The following is a 21,047-nucleotide window of genomic DNA, read 5'->3' on the forward strand; positions in this document are numbered from 1 at the left end:
AGGTTGCTGGGTCGAATCCCGTGCTGCCACTAAGCAAAGCATCATCCCCACACACTGCTCACCAAGGGTGATGGTTAAAAGCAGAGGACATTTTGTTGTGTCACCGTGTTCTGTGCTGCAGTGTTTCACAATGACAATCACTTCACTTTTCTTCCCTAATAATAAAATCCTTCACTTAACCACATTTCGTGTTTAGGTGTGTTGTATATGACTAATACTCAGTATTATTTCATTGTCTGAAACATTGAAATGTGACTAACATGGAAGAAAGTAAGAAATCAGAGAGGGGGATAAACACTTTTTTTATACCACTGCCTAGCATATGGGTAATAGACCAGTGGGTAACACACTCGCCTATCAACCAGAAGACCCAGGTTCAAATCCCACTTACTACATTTGTGTCCATGAGGAAGACACTTAACCCTGAGTGTCTCCTGATTGTAAGTCTCTCTACTGATTGTAAGTCGCTCATTTAAATGTAAGTTGTAGCATATGACCTTCAGGTCTATTGGGCCCTTATGATATTAAGAAATGACAACGTTAAATGACAGCATTCAAATCTGAGAGCTCCATGTTGTCCACTTTACCTTTTAGTGGTTTCAGTATTGTGGCTCATCTGTGTTTTCTCTTTTTATTCATCCCTAATGTAGTTCAAATCAGCTTCAATTCTGATTCTGATAAACCAAGCTCACTGGTGGATGAATTTACCTTGTTAACTTGTTACTCTAGTTTGAATGAATGAATGAATGGTATAATTTATAATTAATGATCAGACATTTGCACACAACACAACGACAGGTAACTCTTTTAAGTGTGAGTTGTTTAGGTCTAATAGAGGTAATGACATACAGAGCTTCTCCACACTGTGTTGTTCTCATTTGTTCACGCTGAACACATTAACCAGCTATTAAAACCATGTCGTATTCCTTTACAATGGGACCAATGGCACCAGGTCCAGTTGTTTTCACACAAGCAGCTATACTTTCTGTATTGGTCATTACAGCATTTTTTCTTAGCTTTGCTCAAGAATAATACTGATTTACAATTGGTGTAAGAAACACTAACAAAATCATTCAACCTTTAATTTTAATAATGTACACTTAGATAGAACAAGTAAAGTGGAAAAAAACAATAGTATATGCAACATAACAGAAGATATTAAGCTATACCTAAAGCCTGGTCATGTGAAGAGGTTTTATTGACTAAATGCAGATTTCCTCCTGGGGTAGCAGATGGTAAAAAAAGAGACCTTCTTACTTTATAACTAACTTAAATTATATATGACAAAAGGACTATATAAGGATTGAAATTAAAGTAATTGATTATTCTGTGTTTAGGAGATTAAGACGTCCATGAGCTGAATGCCACAGGTAGGCAGTGAGAGCGAGAGACTTTACAGTTATTATCATAATTACATTACACATCAATAAAGCAATTAAAATCATTTTGAGACATGCTATTTGAATATCACCTTATTAGAAATTAACCACTAATTTACACTTGGAGATTATACTTAAAGTTCATAATGGAGCTGCATTAATATTCAACATACACTTACGCAGCCCACTACTACAGGGTGCATTTGATTCCTCTGTGATTAATTAAAATCTAATTTGACCAATACAGATCATACATATACTGGTATCTGTGGGTGTCTTAAGTGGTCTGAAGAATCATCAGTGGCAATACAACTGTTATGGCACAGTCCTGCACTGTGTCAGTTTAAGACATGGCCTGACGAACGTGCATAGCTATCCTCCAAATAAAAAGACAAATAAACAACGTAGATGGACCACCGGCCACCTTTGGCCCGTATGATGTCGCAGAACCTGGCCAGGCCCGAGTAAAAACCTGAACAAATGTTGGACGTGTATGTGCATTAGTCAGTGTGGTTGCATTCTCAGTGCAGGTAACTGGTCATCATGTTGTCTTCAAAATATCTTTCCCTTTTTCTTATTCTTTTCCATCGTCCTGTAAAAGAGACAAACGAATGTGTGAGGAGCAATGTCACACATAGCATGACAATTTGACTTATTCAAATTAATTTCACTTTTTTTCTGTGGGAGGGCTCTTGGGTGCCATCTCAGCATCTGAGATGCTTATGCTTTTTGATAAAGTGCAAATTAATGACACACATATTCTGCAGGCTAATGTGTACCATGACTCACTTTGCCACGTCAAGCTTCTGCTGCTCCAGCATACGCTGCTGTGCCTCCCAGTTCACCTTCTCCTCATCAAACTGGCGTCGTTTCTCCTCAAGCTCCCTGTACTGTGCGTCCAAGTTCTTCTTCATCTGCTCGTGACGCCTTTCCAGCTGTGGAGCAAAAGAGTGGTTCAAGATTTGGAATCGTAGCAGAAAGCAAGGGCGTCCAAGAACAGGGGAGAAACGTTCCTTACTCCCCACACTCACACACCTCTGCCTCAGAGTCCTTCAGTTTCTGTTTCTTTTCCTTAACCTTCATTTCAAACACTTGCTCCATCTCGGCCTCCATCTTTTTCATTTTCATCACGTGCTCCCGACGTTCTTCCTCCATCTGCGCGAGAGGACTTCTAAAGAAGAAGACAAATTTATACAGCTGGATTTCAACCTTTCTGAACATCTGTACATTTCTTTTTACTCAACCTACTTTGTCAGCTGGCCCTTCGTCTTTGAAGTGTCTCCTCCATTACACGTGACGGCGGCCAGCTTCCTGCTACGGTAGTTTTCATAATGGACATTGTTGGTCACATCCTTCAGGTCCTGCATGTGAGTCCTGTGCCAATATTCCATTTAAAGGACCCAGATCAGCCATCACCTTCTTGTAATTCCATGTAAAAAACACTCCTGTTCCCCCAACAGAATGTTATTTATTCCAACATTCCATTCCTACTTTCAACGTGCCGTATACACGCATCATTAGGTTGTTAATTAGCTCCTAATTAAGCAAAGGCTACAACGGAAAGTCGCTGCTCGGGCGTCTCACCTGATCAGCATGTTCCTCAGGACTGTGAAGTCACAGTGCTCGCCATTCTCCACTGAAACAAGGACAAGAAAGGAAGTGTTAGAGCTGTCCACCTGAGCATCTTCATCTCCACTCAAATCAACCTGACTTTCCGACAAATCAAAGTGAAAAGGGCGATACATGGGTTAAAAAGAGACCAAGTGTTACATTGTCCAGCAGACTAGTGTAACCTAACAGTACAGACGCTTATGGGACGCTTAGTTCAACTAGACGGGCCGTAAACTGAGAGGGCAGGGTGTTGTTAGCGGCTGGCATGCGGGATTCTGGGGAAAGGACAGAGTGGACGTCCAAGGCAGCGTCCTACAACTACAGACAGCTTACAGAACTGCTGCGCTTACCTTGCACCACAGCCCAAAATCAGCTGCGCTTCCAAACAAGGGAATGGGATGAGGCGCAATAGGTGAGAAGCCCGCTCCCTATAAATGGCACCTACCTGACTGGCCCTTGGAAGAGCGGGAGGGAGGGGAAGGAATCCCGGTGCTGGAGCTATCGCCAAACCCACCCGCTGTGATTCAGAATGGGAGTTACATGAAGTACATGAGGTAAGCAAGGGGAGTAGGGGGCTCGCATGGGCTATGAAGGCAGAGGAGGAGAGGTACCATGAAATTCTTACACTGGTGCACAAAATACTTCTGGTTTAAACAAGTGCTTTGAATGATGGAACAAAGAAGTCGTGGTCACAAAATAATGCCAATGGTCAGTGTTAAAGAAAGACAGAAGCCTGTCTTTCTCAGCCATGGCCTCCAGCTCTTTCTGAAGGAATCATGACCATCTGCAAAATGTAATCCCATTCTGGATCTGCCTTGGATTCCACTTTCCAATTTTGGCTATGCCAAGCTAATCTTGTACGTGCCCAGTTGCGGCGTCCTATCTATTTTGATCCAAATGGAATCAGTTTTGCCTCCATTTCATCTCTTTCAATTCAGTCATCATTTCATGACTCGAGTTGATGCATGATGGGGGAAAAAAAAGCATGTGTGCTTATTTTAAACATTTTCATCAAATGCATTTGGATTACTGATTAATGACATGCAGTCAAGGAGGAAGCTCATGTGACATGAAAGTGCAAATTTGACCCGAAAGATCTCCCCCACTTTTTAAATGTCAGTGTTATAAACATAAATTCCTCTTTCAGCACTTTGTCAAATACAGAAAAGAAAAAGAGAGCCGAAAAAGCCATGTTGACTGCCACTGAAGCCACCGAAACCACCGCAAGTTTACCTGCTGTTCATTCCACGGGGACACGTCCACTTTAACATGGTGTTCATTTTAGATTAAATCGGACTATGTTGTGTCAAAATGCAATCCCAAACCCATTCAGGTGTAAAATGAAAAAAAAAAAAAAAAAGAAAAATGTAAAATGAGAAAAAAAAAGAAGTAAACTTTAAACAGGAGAAAAGATGCTTGGAAGAGACCCTCCACCTGTTGTTCATCTATTTCAGCTCAGCTTTCAAGCAGGTGGGTGATTGCCTGATATACGTAAATCGAATTTTGCTTACTGACAGCAGCCTGCTCTGAATAATCAGTAGAAAACAGAAGTGGACTGTGACCAAAGGCCACGCATTAATCTCATTTATTCTTTTTGCTTTTTACGCAGGTCTGAGCATGACCAGTCAGGCTCCTCCCAGTCCCACCACCTCTTCCCAAAATTACCATTGCATTGCTGCAGGCCACTTCCTCTCAAACAGTTAGTGTCCTCAACAACCTCTTAGTGTCCCTTGACACCAGGAGCTGCACAATGGACATACTCATTACAAACCATTTCACAATCACACTCTGATCTACCTCACATTCCACAGCACACTGTCTAAGGCACCTTCCACCTCATCTCTGTGTTCCAATCCAGCGCTGAATATGGGGCTTTGGAGGTACTCTGGCCCTAGTATTGGACAGTCCGGTATATATTTACGTCAATTTGATGCCATTTGTGCATTTCACAGAGTCGGATTCTGTTTATTACAAGCTTAAACTGTTCACCCATCAGAATAGTGACATTCCCAGCAAAAGAAACTAAATGAAGACAGGTTGGACACCCCACATCTTCACCATAAAGGCCCCACCCCTCACTACTGTAAGAGCTCTTTACGATTCTCACAAGCCTGCAAAATGCATGAAACAAGCTTCCAGGCCAGCTAAAACGATGACAGATGCAAATCCTAAATCATGCATCTACATTGAGCACGAGAGGTGAAAGAATGGTGAAGCCGAGAAATAGAAAGAGAACGCTCTTTCTATATCCAAACAGTTGTCTTGATGTACAGCAAGAAGCATATTTGAACTAAAGTTACGGCAGTGAAGAGATGACAGCGCCACAATGGAGGCAGGGTTGTCTTGGGGGCAGGGTTAAGGAGGCGGGACAGTACATGGGACAGTTAGAGATGGGTTTGTTTACCAAAAATGCCCTCTGTCAGTCATAGAATAGAAAGAAACAAAAAAAAAAAAAAAAAAAAAAGAAGAGAAAAACAGAAAGAAAGAATGAAAAAGTGTAAATGACGAATAAAAAGCATTCACCCAAAATCACAACACTTAAATAATAACAAGACACTACATAATACATGAACACAATAAAACAGAGTAATATAACAAAAGAAAAAAAAGCATCAAAAAGTTGCTTTGCCCAGGAATAACGTTATAAGACCTTCATACATGGCCCCAGACAAAAGTTTGGACACGGCTTTTCTATATTTCTCTTATTTTCTACATTGTAAATGAATACTGGCAACCTCCAAACTATGAAAAAAAACACATGAAATTATGTAGAAAACAAACAAACAAACAAACAAAAAAAAAAGTGTTAAACTAGAATATTTTTTTCCATTTTAGAAGCAGCCTCTGTTTGCTCGGATGACAGCTTTGGACACTTCAGTTGAGACCATCAGTTGTGTTGTGTAGAGGTTGGGCTGGTGCAGGGAATTGTGATACAATTACTGGTTTTCACGTTTTTATTATGCCATTTTGCATATACTCCTCAATGTTATGATAAGCGATCAGATGAATTCCAAAGTCCCTCTTTTGCATGAAAAACCCAAAACAACCATTTCCACTGCAGTGAGAGTGTTGAGGAGCACAAGTGATACTTGAAATCATTCTTCTTCCTCTGTTAACCATGGTTACCTGCGAGGAAACATGTGCAGTCATCACTGCGTCACATAAGTTCTTCACAGGCAAGAATATTGCTGCTACTAAGATTGCACATAAATAGACCATTTATCAGATCATCAAAAACATTCAAGTGTTGTGAAGAAGGCTTCAGGGTGCTCAAAAAAAGTCCAGCAAGCACCAGGACCACCTCTTAAAGATGATTCAGCTGCGGGATCGGGGTGCCACCAGTGCAGAGCTTGCTCAGCAGGCAGGTGTGAGGGCATCTGCACACACAGAAGACTTTTGGAGGACGGCCTGGTGTCACGAAGGGCAGCAAAGAAGCCACTTTTCTCCAAGAAAAACATCAAGAACAGACTGATATTCTGCAGAAAGTACAGGGATTGGACTGCTGAGGACTGGGGCCAAGTCATTTTCTCTAATGAAGCCCTTTTCAGATTGTTTGGGGCATCTGGAAAAATGATTGTCCGGAGAAGAAAAGGTGACGCTACCATCAGTCCTGTCTCGTTCCAACAGTAAAGCATCCTGAGACCAATCATGTGTGGAGCTGCATCTTATCCAAGGTAGTGGGTTCACTCACAATCAACCCCAAAAACACGGCCATGAATAAAGAACCAAAATAAAGGTACCAAAACATCCTCCAACAGCAACTTCTCCCAACCATCCAAGAACAGTTTGGTGAAGAACGATGCCTTTTCCAGCATGATGGAGCATCGTGCCATAAGACCAAAGTGAGAACTAAGTGGCTAAGGGAACAGTGGCTTTTGGTCAATCCTCAAGAGGCGGGTGGACAAACATAAACCCACAAATTCTGACAAACTCCAAGCACTGATTATGAAGGAACAGGCCACCATCAGTCAGGATTTGGCCCAGAAGTTGAATGACAACATGTCAGGGTGTCAGAAAAAAAGGGCCAACACTGCAAACTTGATGTAATTGTCAACAAAACTCTTTAAAAATTGCTTGTAAAATGCTCTTAATTATACTTCAATACACCACAGAAACAACTGACAAAAAGATCTAAAAACACTGAAGCAGCAAACTTTGAGAAAAACAGTATTGGTGTCATTCTCAAAACCTTTGGCCACGATTATACTTATAGCAACATACTCACAACAGGAAATTATGGTTGGTAATCAACTTCGATCCAATGAAGACCCTCCAGTTGCGGACTCATTGTGCAGCATTTCTAGCACAAACAAGCAAAGAGCCAAGCCTGGATCCTCTCCTTTATACCCATTCCTTATTTAAAGCATGCTTATTTCTGACTCTTATCACTGCTTTCCAGACCCCACATTGCATGTACTATTTTCTGCTGCTACAGCAATATATATACAGGGAGTGCAGAATTATTAGGCAAATGAGTATTTTGTCCACATCATCCTCTTCATGCGTGTTGTCTTACTCCAAGCTGTATAGGCTCGAAAGCCTACTACCAATTAAACATATTAGGTGATGTGCATCTCTGTAATGAGAAGGGGTGTGGTCTAATGACATCAACACCCCATATCAGGTGTGCATAATTATTAGGCAACTTCCTTTCCTTTGGCAAAATGGGTCAAAAGAAGGACTTGACAGGCTCAGAAAAGTCAAAAATAGTGAGATATCTTGCAGAGGGATGCAGCACTCTTAAACTTGCCAAGCTTCTGAAGCGTGATCATCGAACAATCAAGCGTTTCATTCAAAATAGTCAACAAGGTCGCAAGAAGCGTGTGGAAAAACCAAGGCGCAAAATAACTGCCCATGAACTGAGAAAAGTCAAGCGTGCAGCTGCCAAGATGCCACTTGCCACCAGTTTGGCCATATTTCAGAGCTGCAACATCACTGGAGTGCCCAAAAGCACAAGGTGTGCAATACTCAGAGACATGGCCAAGGTAAGAAAGGCTGAAAGATGACCACCACTGAACAAGACACACAAGCTGAAACGTCAAGACTGGGCCAAGAAATATCTCAAGACTGATTTTTCTAAGGTTTTATGGACTGACGAAATGAGAGTGAGTCTTGATGGGCCAGATGGATGGGCCCGTGGCTGGATTGGTAAAGGGCAGAGAGCTCCAGTCCGACTCAGACGCCAGCAAGGTGGAGGTGGAGTACTGGTTTGGGCTGGTATCATCAAAGATGAGCTTGTGGGGCCTTTTCGGGTTGAGGATGGAGTGAAGCTCAACTCCCAGTCCTACTGCCAGCTTCTGGAAGACACCTTCTTCAAGCAGTGGTACAGGAAGAAGTCTGCTTCCTTCAAGAAAAACATGATTTTCATGCAGGACAATGCTCCATCACACGCGTCCAAGTACTCCACAGCGTGGCTGGCAAGAAAGGGTATAAAAGAAGAAAAACTAATGACATGGCCTCCTTGTTCACCTGATCTGATCTGAACCCCATTGAGAACCTGTGGTCCATCATCAAATGTGAGATTTACAAGGAGGGAAAACAGGACACCTCTCTGAACAGTGTCTGGGAGGCTGTGGTTGCTGCTGCACGCAATGTTGATGGTGAACAGATCAAAACACTGACAGAATCCATGGATGGCAGGCTTTTGAGTGTCCTTGCAAAGAAAGGTGGCTATATTGGTCGCTGATTTGTTTTTGTTTTGTTTTTGAATGTCAGAAATGTATATTTGTGAATGTGGAGATGTTATATTGGTTTCACTGGTAAAAATAAATAATTGAAATGGGTATATATTTGTTTTTTGTTAAGTTGCCTAATAATTATGCACAGTAATAGTCACCTGCACACACAGATATCCCCCTAAAATAGCTAAAAATAAAAACAAACTAAAAACTACTTCCAAAAACATTCAGCTTTGATATTAATTGTTTTTTGGGTTCATTGAGAACATGGTTGTTCAATAACAAAATTATTCCTCAAAAATACAACTTGCCTAATAAGTCTGCACTCCCTGTATTTCACGTGTAAGTGGCTAATGCCGGTCATGTGACGATAACGAAATACATCATGTAATATTAATAAAAATGAGACTTAATATGGTTTCCAAAATAATAAATGCAGCAGGCAACATAGCCTCAACGAGACGTTATTCCTCTCGTTTAATCGCATTATTAAATCCCAGCTTCTGTTTCCTGTATCTCTCATCCATTCGCACGTCACTTCTGCAATACGCAATGGTGGCATGAATTCGATTTCAGGATACTTCTGATGGTTTAGCTGAGAGAAAATGGCAGATCTTTAGACACACTTTAGACACGCAAATGGGTTTGACTAAAAGAAAATATGTAATTATTAATTCTGACAAAAATAAGACTACATGGTTTTAGTCGACTGAAACTTGACTAGACAGATTAATCGACAGATTTAACGATTAATCATTAATCAACATAATCTATAGTTGCAGCTCTAATGAACATGACAAAAATGACAGCTGAACACTAGACTAAACCTAAGACTAGACTAAACCTAAAATTAAAACAGGCCTCCAAAAACAACTATAGTAGCATCACAATCTCCTGAACTAAACCAAACTTAAATTGTTGGACCGTAGCGTAAAGGCAAAGCAGCAAACAAGTGGTCAGAACGTCTGGGAACTCCAAGACTGTTGGAAAACCATTCCTGGTGACGACCTTGTGAGGCTGAATGAGACAATGCCAAGAGTGTGCAAAGCTGTCATAAAAAGCAAAAAAGGTGGCTACTCCGAAGAATCTAAAATTCATGGCATTCGGATATGTTTCACATTTTTGTTTGTTACACAATTCTATATGTGCAACGGGTTCCTTCATAAATTGGGTGTCTTCAGTGTTCATCTACAATGCAGTAAATGTAAAAAAAAAACAAAAACGAGAAGGCGCATCCCAACTTTTGACTGGCACAGTATATGAGGGATGGTCCCCAGACAACTTAGATTCTGAAGGCTCGATTTCCTTTCCTTTTCCAGTATCCTCCTCCTTTGTGAAGGAAGGAGGGAGCATGTTTTAAAGACCAAGACGAGACTTAAAATATCCCAGTTCATTTCATACCCACGCTGCCCATTATGCCGGCCCAGTCCAGCAAAAAACAAGCGTATCAGATCTCTAGGGTTGCACACATACATGCCACTCCCAAACACACGTACCTTCGGCCACACCCCAGGGGTACTGACGACCTCGCACTTTTCGCCCGTTGACCTCAACAATTATGTTACTCCCAACCACAGCCAGTGGCATCCGCTCCTTCAACAGAGCAAAGAGATGGTGAGCATGTGGCTTACTTCAGTTTAAATTCAATATTTCATTTACATTTACAGCATTTATCAGACGCCCCTACAATCAGTAGTTACAGGGACAGTCCCCCCCTGGAGCAACTTAGGGTTAAGTGTCTTGCTCGGAGACACAATGGTAGTAAGTGGGGTTTGAACCTGGGTCTTCTGGTTCATAGGCGAGTGTGTTACCCACTGGGCTACTACCACCCCATTTCCTTATCTGATGTAGATGTGGTAGAATTGTGACTGTGACAGTAAATATTTGCTCATGTTCCCCATATTGTTGTTGTGCTCTCTGGCTCTAACAAAATCCTTGTAAGGTTTCTTACTTTCTGAACAAAAATGAAACATTTTATGACCTTTGCTGCATAGCTAATTTGTCCGAAGGGTCAAGAGACTGTAAAATGGATTCAGCAAGAGAAATAAGTTGGTGCACCTTAACCTTCCGGATAAGTTTGTTGTCCTCATCATCCTCTGTGTCAGGAAACTCATAGATCTTGATACTGTGCTCCTGGATTTCCTTCATAATCTGAAACATACGGTGAATGACAGAACAAGCCTAAGTATATATGTACAAACATATATACAAACAACTACACACACACACACACACACACACAGCATTTTCAAACCAACGGAATGCTCCCACACAGACAAACTCACTATCACACAAACAGTCAAACATACAATCAGGTGACATTTACAGAATTTCACTCTCGGATATCACAAACCCCGTCAGAATACCTGTTTCTTGAAAAGCTGGCATTCTTCTGGTGTAAGTGTGTCTGCTTTGGCTATGAGAGGGATGACATTGACTTTGTCATGGAGACGCTTCATAAATTCAATGTCCAGTGGCTTTAGTCTGTGGATGATTTCAAACATTAAACATATTTCTATTCATCGCATTGCAGGGATCTATATCAATCTTAGTATAATGTAATAGAACGTTTTCATTTGATTTCTTCCGCAAAAGCCACGTAACACAACATTTATGGCATTTGGCAGATGCTCTTATCCAGAGCAAAATATTTGCAAAGGCAACACTACCACATGTCATGATTCACAGTCAACTGCTGAAACCTATTCGCTGTTCATGTTTCATGATCAGCCCACTATGAAAAAAATAGTCTGGTTAAGAACACAAATTCCAGTGGTTTATGGGTTCTTCATGGTCTCAGAGTAACAGTCTTTAAAAAGAAAAAACACTGCTAATCAAATGGGTAAAAGACAAAGACTCAGAAGAGGAGGTCCCGCAGAAGAACATGAATCTGTGTCTGTGGTGTTCCAACTGGTGGAGAATGTGAAACCCTGACTCCGGAAACCTCCAGCTTGCAGACTAAACCCACTTCGTAACGAAGCAGTCAGCAGAACTGGGGAGGTACACCACCCAGTTGTCTGCCAATGTGGAGGATTACCTCCTGTGCCATCTGCTGCAGCCTAAGAGAAAGGACCACCCCTTCCCCATGAGGTGGACTTGGGAGCGGACACCGGAGGTCCCGCCTCCTGCTGGCCGTGGTCAAGCTAGGCTTCATGGAACAAGGAGGACCTATAGTCAAGGCATGCTGATGGCATCACAGGAGCCGACCTGGGGGCCGAAGAGCCGGCTTGGTGTGACCCAGGGGGCCGGGGCACAAGGCCGGGAAAGACAGTGCTGCCGGCTCAGCTCCAAAGGAGGCGCAATGTCACAACGCACACCCAGAAAGTCCGCCCACGTGGCTGTCTGTCAAATTTCAGCACCACTGATGTGGAGTGGCAGCATCTACCACATGGTCGCAGCGTTCCGGCTCTGAAAAAAGAACCATATCCTGGAAGCAATCTCTCTTGCACCCCTCACTAAATTTTCAGCCTTTCAGAACGTGTTAAATATATACAAAAGTGCCTTCCGAATATACAGAACAGGCCAAAAGTTTGGACACACCTTCTCATTCAATGTGTTTTCTTTATTTTCATGACCATTTACGTTGGTACATTTTCATTTACATTTACGGCATTTGGCAGACGCCCTTATCCAGAGCGACTTACAACGTGCTTTCAAGTTACCATCGGTGAAGAGATCAATTCCGGTTTACTAGGACCCCAACTATGAATACATCTATTTTATTCACTCTGTTGTAGATTCTGTACACAAAAATTACAATTTCATCTAAATATTCTTTAAAGAGGAAGGTCTTGAGCTGTCTACGTTGGTAGATTCTCACTGAAGGCATCACAACTATGAATGAACACATGTGGAGTTATGTACTTAACAAAAAGTGGAGACCTGGCCTCCACAGTCACTGGACCTGAACCCAATCCAGATGGTTTGGGGTGAGCCTTTTGATGCCTTCAGTGAGAATCTACCAATGTAAATGGTCATGAAAATAAAGAAAACACATTGAATGAGAAGGTGTGTCCAAACATTTGGCCTGTACTGTATGTGGTGTAAAAAACTATTGCAAACTATTGTAGTCTGTGTGCTGCACACATATTTGTAGTAAAACAGATTTTTGTAGGACTGGTACGTTGTGAAACGTTACTAGGAACTGTGATTTGACTTCATGCCTGTGACGTTGTGTTGGTTGCTCCATTTCCATCTTTTCCACAGAAAGGAAGCCAAGAAGCCACTGCTGGAGGCATGTAGGCGATGCTAAAAATGGTTCTGCAGCCTGCCAGCAGATGCAGAAGACCTGAGGTTGCTTCATGTTTTCGAGATTATGTTTTTGCAGCCCTTGTTCATAAACCATTGCTAATAAAGAGCTCTGTTTTGGAGTGAAAACCCTGGAATGACTGTGATTCCTACTCACCCATGGCCAGAAGGGGAGATGAAATACAGGCAGCAGTGGACGCGGCTGTCAGGCATCAGCCTTCGGTTGACCCGTGACTCCGCATTCAGGAAGTCCTCGCACTTGCTGTCAATGTAATTAATGACAGGCTGCCAGCTGAATGTGAGAGATGACAGGAGACGGAGCGGGAGATCATTCCTTCGCCTGCACTTCACCAAACACACAACCGATGTTCCTCACCAGTTGCTGTTGTCCACGGCATCCCCAAACCCGGGCGTGTCGACAATAGTGAGAGTGAGCTGAACTCCACCCTCCTTAACCAGGACTTTGGACTGCTCCACCTGTAGCATGGATGTGGCCGGTCAATCATCAGACAGTCACCGAGTTTTTTTTTTTTTTTTTAGTCTATGAGCCCATAAGCACAGGAGACACTTCACGTGGAAGATGTCAACTAATGCAGCTGCAGTCATTGCTCCACCCTGGCATCATAATAAGGATGCTGATTATGAAATAAGCCTCTTTTTTTCCACTGCTGAATTTCATCACCAACACACCTTCTTCAACATGATAAGTTGCATGATGATCAACCAAATCTCACCAAACTGCAAAAAATTAGCAATATTAAATTGCCAATTTTACAAGAGGTTATAGGCTATGTAACAAGAACAATGAGAGTTATCGTATTTAATAAAGTGCAATGTAATTACATGCTTCTCCATACCTACCATGCATACCAATTACATAATTTACACAAATATATGGCATATAATCATTAAAACATGTGATTGTGTTTTTGAAGAGCATCTGTGTAACACGCAGGGCTCCCCATCCTTCCAATAATAAGATGTGTATTTTTTTTAACTGCATTGCTGCACCGCAGAGGGCTTGTAGTGTTCTCAACAGAGAACTAAATGAAAAACAGAGTGGAGGATTTAAATTCAAGATTAATTAGCCTCGATCATTAAATCTCAACCCCTGTTAATAAATCCAGCTTACTAAATGCTTACTAATATGCTTTTCACTGACCTTCCCACAAACGAACTTGATATTAATTTGTAACAACGAGTTACCTGCACAGTCTTCTTGATGCGCTGTGATGGACCAGGGTAGTCCTTGGAGTAGAGATCAGTCAGGAAAAGGGAGTTGATGAGGGTAGACTTGCCTAAACCAGACTCACCTAAAACATAATTAACAAGATTTGATAAGGTAATCCTTTGTCCATTATGGGAATTAGTATATGTGTGCAAAATACTTTTGATCAACAATTTTAGAAAATAATATGGTCCCCTTTATGCTGTTCCCTTCTGTGTTTTTACGATAGGCTGAAACGGAGAGCCCTGCACGGTGCACTTCCGTTATTAAAAATACGAACACTTACGTCCTTTATGTTTAACTTCCACTTTTATTTAGGCAAAAGAACCAGAAAGTAGTCATTTGGCAGGCAGGAAGAGAGGGAGAGAGCACAAGCAACAGACTGACAGAGAGAAACTGACCGCACCAAGGGTCCTGCCACCAGTTACTATGGCATTTTAATGGAAGCCAATTCACAGACACGACATCCCTTCTCTGAGGGAGACAGCCAGCACCACAGGCTTTCCTCTCGTTCCCTCACTCTTTTCATGCTTTCTTATTTAACATGTTGCCCCAGTGGCATGCAGGACAGGCTGCTTGGCACCAGCTAAAAGAACCCAGCATATTCACAGACAGAACCAGACGGGTCCAGGCCCGAAAGCCCTTGATATTTCACAGTCACATATCCTCTAAACACTATATAGTCACACACTTGTTTATTCCAAACTCATTGTTTTGTGCAGCAAAGGCACTTGGATGGGTCAACGGGACAAATACGTTTATGTTCAATAGTACATTTACGGCATTTATCAGACGCCCTTATCCAGAGTGACTTACAATCAGTAATTACAGGGACAGTCCCCTCCTGGAGACACTCAGGGTTAAGTGTCTTGCTTAGGGACACAATGGTAGTAAGTGACGTCTTTTCCTTTCAAATTATAGTGCAAAGAAATAAACACATCAGGCTGAATCTGATGGCACATCCATGATTTCGATTTTGATGTCCCCCATCAGATTAATAAGCAGTAAGAATAAATACGGAATTCCGTACTGATTTCCATATTTCACTTTAATTCCAGCAGATGGTTCCCGAGGATGAAATCGGTGCCTTGGGATATATCTGACCATATTGATCCTCACTCACAATGTTTAATTAAATACTGTCCCCGGTTCACGGAGCGATCCGGCCCAGAGTAGCACCGGGTGGCCTTGTCTACCCTCACACAGGGTACACCGGGCAGGGGTCTGCAGAAGATGGAGATTCCACACATTGTTTACTCCTGCCTGTGACATGCAAATGGTCAAATATGACCTCTGGCCCAGCGCCTTGACCCCGATTAAGCTGATTAAACAGGCAGCACAAAGGGTCACATATCGCTGAGGATCCAAACAAGATTACGCCACAGAGAAGTTGTGATAAGCTCTATTGTTCCTAAGTGAACCAGCCACAGATAAAAGGCAGTCTGTATGACATACAGAAGTAAGAACAATTCAAAAGTGCAACAATAATGTCTACAAACATAGTCCCGTGTTTCAGAAAAACACTCACAATTTCGTGTAAAAATTAACTACACTGCTGGTATGTCTAAATCTGCTTTCATAATATATCCTGGTCATCTAATGTCACACTGTTTCATTTACATTAGCAGCATTTATCCAGAGCAACTTACGATCAGTAGTTACAGGGACAGTCACTTCTGTGGGACACAACACCAGCATGTCCACAAGATTAAATTCACCTAAATCTGCTTCCTATGTGCCTCGCTCCTCTGGTTATCCGCATTCAACACAAGCTTCAGCTTCTGAATTCTAACAGGAAATAGGGTGAAACGTGTGATGGGCCACATGCATTAAATAAAACAACATATTTGCATACACAAACATGTTCAGCAATAATGCAGTGTATAATGTTCAATAAACCTTTTGATAAAAATCATCATTTGCACTGATTGTCTGCACTTTTAAATAAATGCATACAAGTCAAGATGCCATTTTGGAACATTAGAGGTCAAGAGGTATTGGCCTGCAAGAGTAAATTTTCCTAATTAAGTGCAATGTTTTTGTCATTTATTGTTATACACCACAGAATAACCTGTATGATAGTCCCTGAACAGAGAATATATAATCATATAATATTTCAATTATAAGTAACTGTATTTTAACACCACTGTTTCTTTCATCAAGGCAGCTGTGTATGTTCTTAAATTATATGTTTTCAATTAAGTATATAAAATAGAAAAAGGCAAGGGAGAAAAATACACTTTAAATATCTATGTATTTCATTGTTCTAAGTGATCATTATAGTATTTACTTGCTGTATAATACTTTTGCATGTATTTTGCTTTTTCTGGTTCTAATCTAATAAAAGCATCGAATATTACCCCAACTATCACATACTGGTCGGCACTGCTGTTCATCTTCATTCATTGAGTGCATCCATGAGGCGGATCAATTGTTCTGCTAGCAGGCTGCACAAATTCTTCAGGTTTATTGCTGAACAAATTGCAGTTTTTTTCTGCTTCTGGTACCATTTACTCAGTAACACTGCTACTACATCAAATAACTAGAATAATGACAGTACTGAGAGCATAATAAACTGACAAGATCAGCTTAGCCAACAAGGCTCGGAGGATGCAGCCTTAAAACTAGGGTTGTTTTAGGTGGTCTGCTTGAATTTTAGTTTTAGTCTAGTCTTTGCATCAAGCTGTCATTTTAGTCACATCCAAACTCATTTTAGGTTTGTCAAGTTTCAGTTGACTTATTTTAGTCAGAATTATCCATGAATATTTTAGTCTAATTTTAGTCAATGAAAATAGTTTTAGTCAATAAAAACATCCATTCCAGACACGGAAGATGCTCTGATTTGATTTTTGACCACACATTCTGTTTTCTTTTCCACTTCATTGATAAGAAAGTGCGTCCAAAGATCGATTCGTCATTTTCTGTCAGCCACCTGCTACCCCACCGCAAGTCTCCAGAAATGGAATTAATTCCATGATTGCGTATTGTGGAAGTAATGTCACCTGAAACAAAAACTGTAATATAGTAACACAAATTAATGAAGCAACATTTTAGTATAATTTTTATCTTGTACACCATATTGAGTCATTTTTATTTTTCAACAATATTACATGATATATTTTATTATAGTCTAGGGTTACTAGATACTAGGGTTAGTCAGTGTAACAGATAAAAATAAAACCATCATACTTATACTGCCCAGTATTCATAACAGTATATAGTATAACAGAATATGAAATCAATATGTTTCGTGTTTGAATTATGACTTTATAGTCATTTCAAATGAACGTGAATGTGAAAAAAGAGGCATTAAAGTCATTTCTTCCACTGTACGTCTGGAGGGCGAGTGGCAGGATCACACTGACTCTGAATGACTGAGATCAGTTTCAGTGATTGGCCAAACACTTCAAATCCTTCCACTCAGGACACAAAGCCAACACATGGCGCTAAAATCCAGCCAGATCCAGCCCCACAGTCCACCAAGGACAGAGGCAGCAGTGTTTTCAGTGTTTGAAAAGTGTATTTGTGTGTGTGTTTGTGTGTGTGTCACTGGTTTCACGATTCGATTTGTTTGCAGTGACCATGTCAGAATTGAAAGTGAAGTGATTGTCAATGTGATACACTGCAGCACAGCACACGGTGACACAACGAAATGTGTCCTCTGCTTTTAACCATCACCCTTGGTGAGCAGTGGGCAGCCGTGACAGGCGCCCGGGGAACAGTGTGTGGGGACGGTGCTTTGCTCCGTGGCACCTCGGCGGATCGGGATTCGAACCGGCAACTTTCCGATTACGCCACCACTGCCCCTGTGAGCGCTTCAATTTGAATCCCATCAATTTTTCTACATTACTTCACATTATGTCTGTAAACTATGTGAGTGAGGTGAGAGTTACTCGTATTCGGAGCAGCTCTGTACTCAGATCACGGTCTGAGTCTAGTCACCACCGGCACGATCACCAAGCATTGTCATTATGATATAATCGCTTATGTTCTGCACTGCATCAGTACAGAATTGTCTGACAACAGGACATTTGACATTAGGGTGCTGTTTTAAGCCCAGTACTGTATCTTAGCACTCAAATCTGAAACCCATTCAAATCAATCATGACTGAAATACTTTAAATTATGGGTATCGAGAGCGCGTGTGGCGAATGAAAGTATGAATATTTTCGCTCTATCCCTGTGTTCACATCGAATGCATCGAACAGATTCACATATTTCACTGCTGGGAAAGTTCCAGACTGACTTACCCACGACCATCAGTGTGAACTCGAAGCCCCTCTTCACAGACTTCCTGTACACCTGGTTGGGGAGGTTGGCGAATCCAACATAGCCCTCCAGATTCCTCTGCTGGGAGAGAACAGACTGGCGTTGCTCTCCGTTCAGACGGCGTGACAGAGTTACCACAGTTTACCATCGTTTACACGGCAAGTGCGGGACAGCAGAGAGCAGGGATACTCGCAGGTTACACAAGAACTGAGGAACACAAGATCAACGGACCAACACTTCTTCTTTGTCTTCTGGATTCCTATTCCAAATCATATCCATCATGAAGGAGATGTCGTCGTGGAGACAGTGAAGCTCGCACCAGATGACAGCCAGGGCCTTGCCGAGCTGCGCTTTTTCCTTCTCTTTTTCACTGCACTGATCCATCAGACCGACTTCATCACATTGCCCTCCTCTGTGTCTCGCGGTGTCTCACCGCGATGCATGGCAGGCAGGGTAAAAGATAATCGATTGCAAAGCTCCAATGGAAAACCTTTAGACGCGACGGGGTCGCATGTGGGTGCAGGAAGTAGGCCACATTGACTGTGGTGACATGGACAGGGTTTCAACTGTAAATAACAAGGCCAATAGCCAGATTACAGAAAGAAAAAAAACTAAAAAGAGGTGGGGGAAGTGCAGATGGGATATTTCCAGGGTTCAGGGGTACGCTGCAGTAACCTGTACTTTAGTGGCCATTTCAACGCTCGTTCGCCACTAGGAGGGTATATTTAACACCGGGCGAAAAGTTTGTTCCATCACCGCCCTACCATGAATCAATAGCACTTCCCAAGAGCAGTTTCCACTCTTACCAGCCTTACGTAATCACCCGGTTTAGGACATGGATTCATTGATCATGATGCCGCATGTGGATGTGCCTGGGAGTAAAACACGCAGCACATTATCACGCAGTTGTGGATGTGGGCCACTGGCTGTGGGACGAAGGGACACCAAAACGGCTTCTAGTGCCCTGCTGCAAATCAGGCCAACGGAGATGAGGACGCCCTTTTTACGTCTTTATTAATATGCATGTCCAGTCCGGCGCAGCCTGCAGCTGGACAACTGTCACCGGGCAACATTTCTCTCTCTCTCACACACACACACACACACACACACACACACACACACTAAGCATATTAAGAATGACCACATATGCACTACACTCGGGAAGAGATCATCATCTGATCTGACCAACGCCTCCTCTCAGGCGTGGTGGAATAATACTCACCGCAACACTGGAGACCGCGGAATCGGGTCTCTCGATCATCGTGGTGGGACTCGACCCCGCCTGGAGCCGTGCAGATCAGGCATAAACTGGGCAGAGAAAAGGAGAGAAGCTGGCGGACGCGCTTCCCCGGAGCCCGAATAAATAGTAGCAAGAACAGAAGCAACGCAGCGAGCGGAGGATAATAAGAACGTAGCAGCCTTCTCCGACACAGCTGCACGCTGATTGGGCGAAAGGGCGTGACGTCACAGCCCACATGCACAGTGGTAATTGAAGTCAGTTATATGAGCGAGCACAGAATTCATATTATTATTATTAGTAGTAGTAGTCCCCTAATAATAACAACAATAATACGATAACAACAATAATTATTATTATTGTTATTATTATTATTATAATACTCATCATAGACTGGTACCATGGTGGACACCAAGTTCAGGACTTATCCAGTATGTCTGAATATGAAATATGACCATAGTGCAACTACTCAGTTTTAAAGGTTCAAATTTACTGTCTTTTCTGGTCCATGCTGATAAATTGAAATCCATGTATACTGTATAATTTTTACGGCTGCAACCTTGAGACTTTTAAGGCAACAGAAAGATATTTCTGCTTAATGTTTAAAAGATGTTAAAGGAAATTGGGTTTAATTATGTTGCTTATGCCTCCCAAAAGCATTGTAAGTGGGAATAAAGTCCCTCTCACAAGTATTTAAAAAAAAAAGAAGTGATTGTCATTGTGATACACTGCAGCACAGCACCCGGTGATACAACAAAATGCTCTGCTTTTAACCATCACCCTTAGTGAGCAGTGGGCAGCCATGGCATAGCTTGGCATAATGCATGTGTTATATTATTGTGTAGGATGGTAATAAAGGAGCTACAAAAAACAACAACTAAAAATACCTCATCAGCCATGTGACTGAGTGGTGCCACATTCTTGACAAATCTATACAAAATGCCTCTGTGTATTGACCTGCCCTGCCTATAGTTTTTTTTTCCGAATAAGCAGCTAAAAAGATGTTCATCTTTCATGTTAAATATAAATAAATAAAGTATTTTCCTTGACTGAAAAATGTCTTGTGTGCATTTCATTGTCTATAGTTCTCTACAAATCCACACAGATGCGAACTTTATAAATGTATGAGTGGTAATGATACAGGGCTTATCATGAAGACTGCCAGCTGTTTGTGGTCTTTGCATTTGCATTATTCTGCATGCAGTAGGAGTTTAGTTTAGGTTTATTTCAAATGAAAGAATACCTATATGCAGATTTAATATTAAACATAAAACGCTATGTTTTCAAAAAACGCTTCTCTATCAATTTATTCGCGGTTCGGTTGTAATTACATGTCTGACGAACCAAGACTATGAAAATCATTTCTCAAATTTGCTGGTGTATGGTTCTTCAATTCT

General features: G+C 41.8%; 1 protein-coding gene across 7 annotated transcripts; it reads right to left on the reverse strand.

Annotated features, from left to right (window-relative positions):
* Positions 1-1,051: 1,051 nt before the first annotated feature.
* LOC114793605 (septin-7-like) lies at positions 1,052-19,841 on the reverse strand. Of its 7 annotated transcripts, none has more exons than XM_028985625.1 (14): positions 19,636-19,841; positions 18,395-18,491; positions 14,123-14,229; positions 13,293-13,393; positions 13,074-13,208; positions 11,035-11,152; positions 10,727-10,819; positions 10,165-10,261; positions 5,395-5,406; positions 2,964-3,015; positions 2,628-2,753; positions 2,415-2,550; positions 2,169-2,314; positions 1,052-1,971 (listed from the first exon to the last, which is right to left on the reverse strand). In XM_028985625.1, the coding sequence occupies exons 1-14, from the start codon at positions 19,672-19,674 to the stop codon at positions 1,932-1,934; spliced, it is 1,299 nt and encodes a 432-aa protein (XP_028841458.1). In that variant the 5' UTR covers positions 19,675-19,841; the 3' UTR covers positions 1,052-1,931. The 7 variants fall into 7 exon arrangements, with proteins under 7 accessions (XP_028841458.1, XP_028841457.1, XP_028841455.1 ...); XM_028985624.1 differs by having other exon boundaries at positions 18,395-18,494; XM_028985622.1 differs by lacking the exon at positions 19,636-19,841 and adding an exon at positions 18,645-18,831.
* Positions 19,842-21,047: the final 1,206 nt, after the last annotated feature.

Source organism: Denticeps clupeoides, chromosome 7 (genome assembly GCF_900700375.1).
Source record: "Denticeps clupeoides chromosome 7, fDenClu1.1, whole genome shotgun sequence".
NCBI lineage: Eukaryota > Metazoa > Chordata > Actinopteri > Clupeiformes > Denticipitidae > Denticeps > Denticeps clupeoides.

Coding starts and splice junctions, on each gene's coding strand:
- LOC114793605 (XM_028985621.1), bottom strand. CDS start 18,797: ATGGATCAGTGCAGTGAAAAAGAGAAGGAAAAAGCGCAGCTCGGCAAG. Junction 14,230..18,394: donor GTTCACACTGATGGTCGTGG/GTAAGTCAGTCT, acceptor ATTATGTTTTAG/GTGAGTCTGGTTTAGGCAAG. Junction 13,209..13,292: donor GCCGTGGACAACAGCAACTG/GTGAGGAACATC, acceptor TCTCACATTCAG/CTGGCAGCCTGTCATTAATT.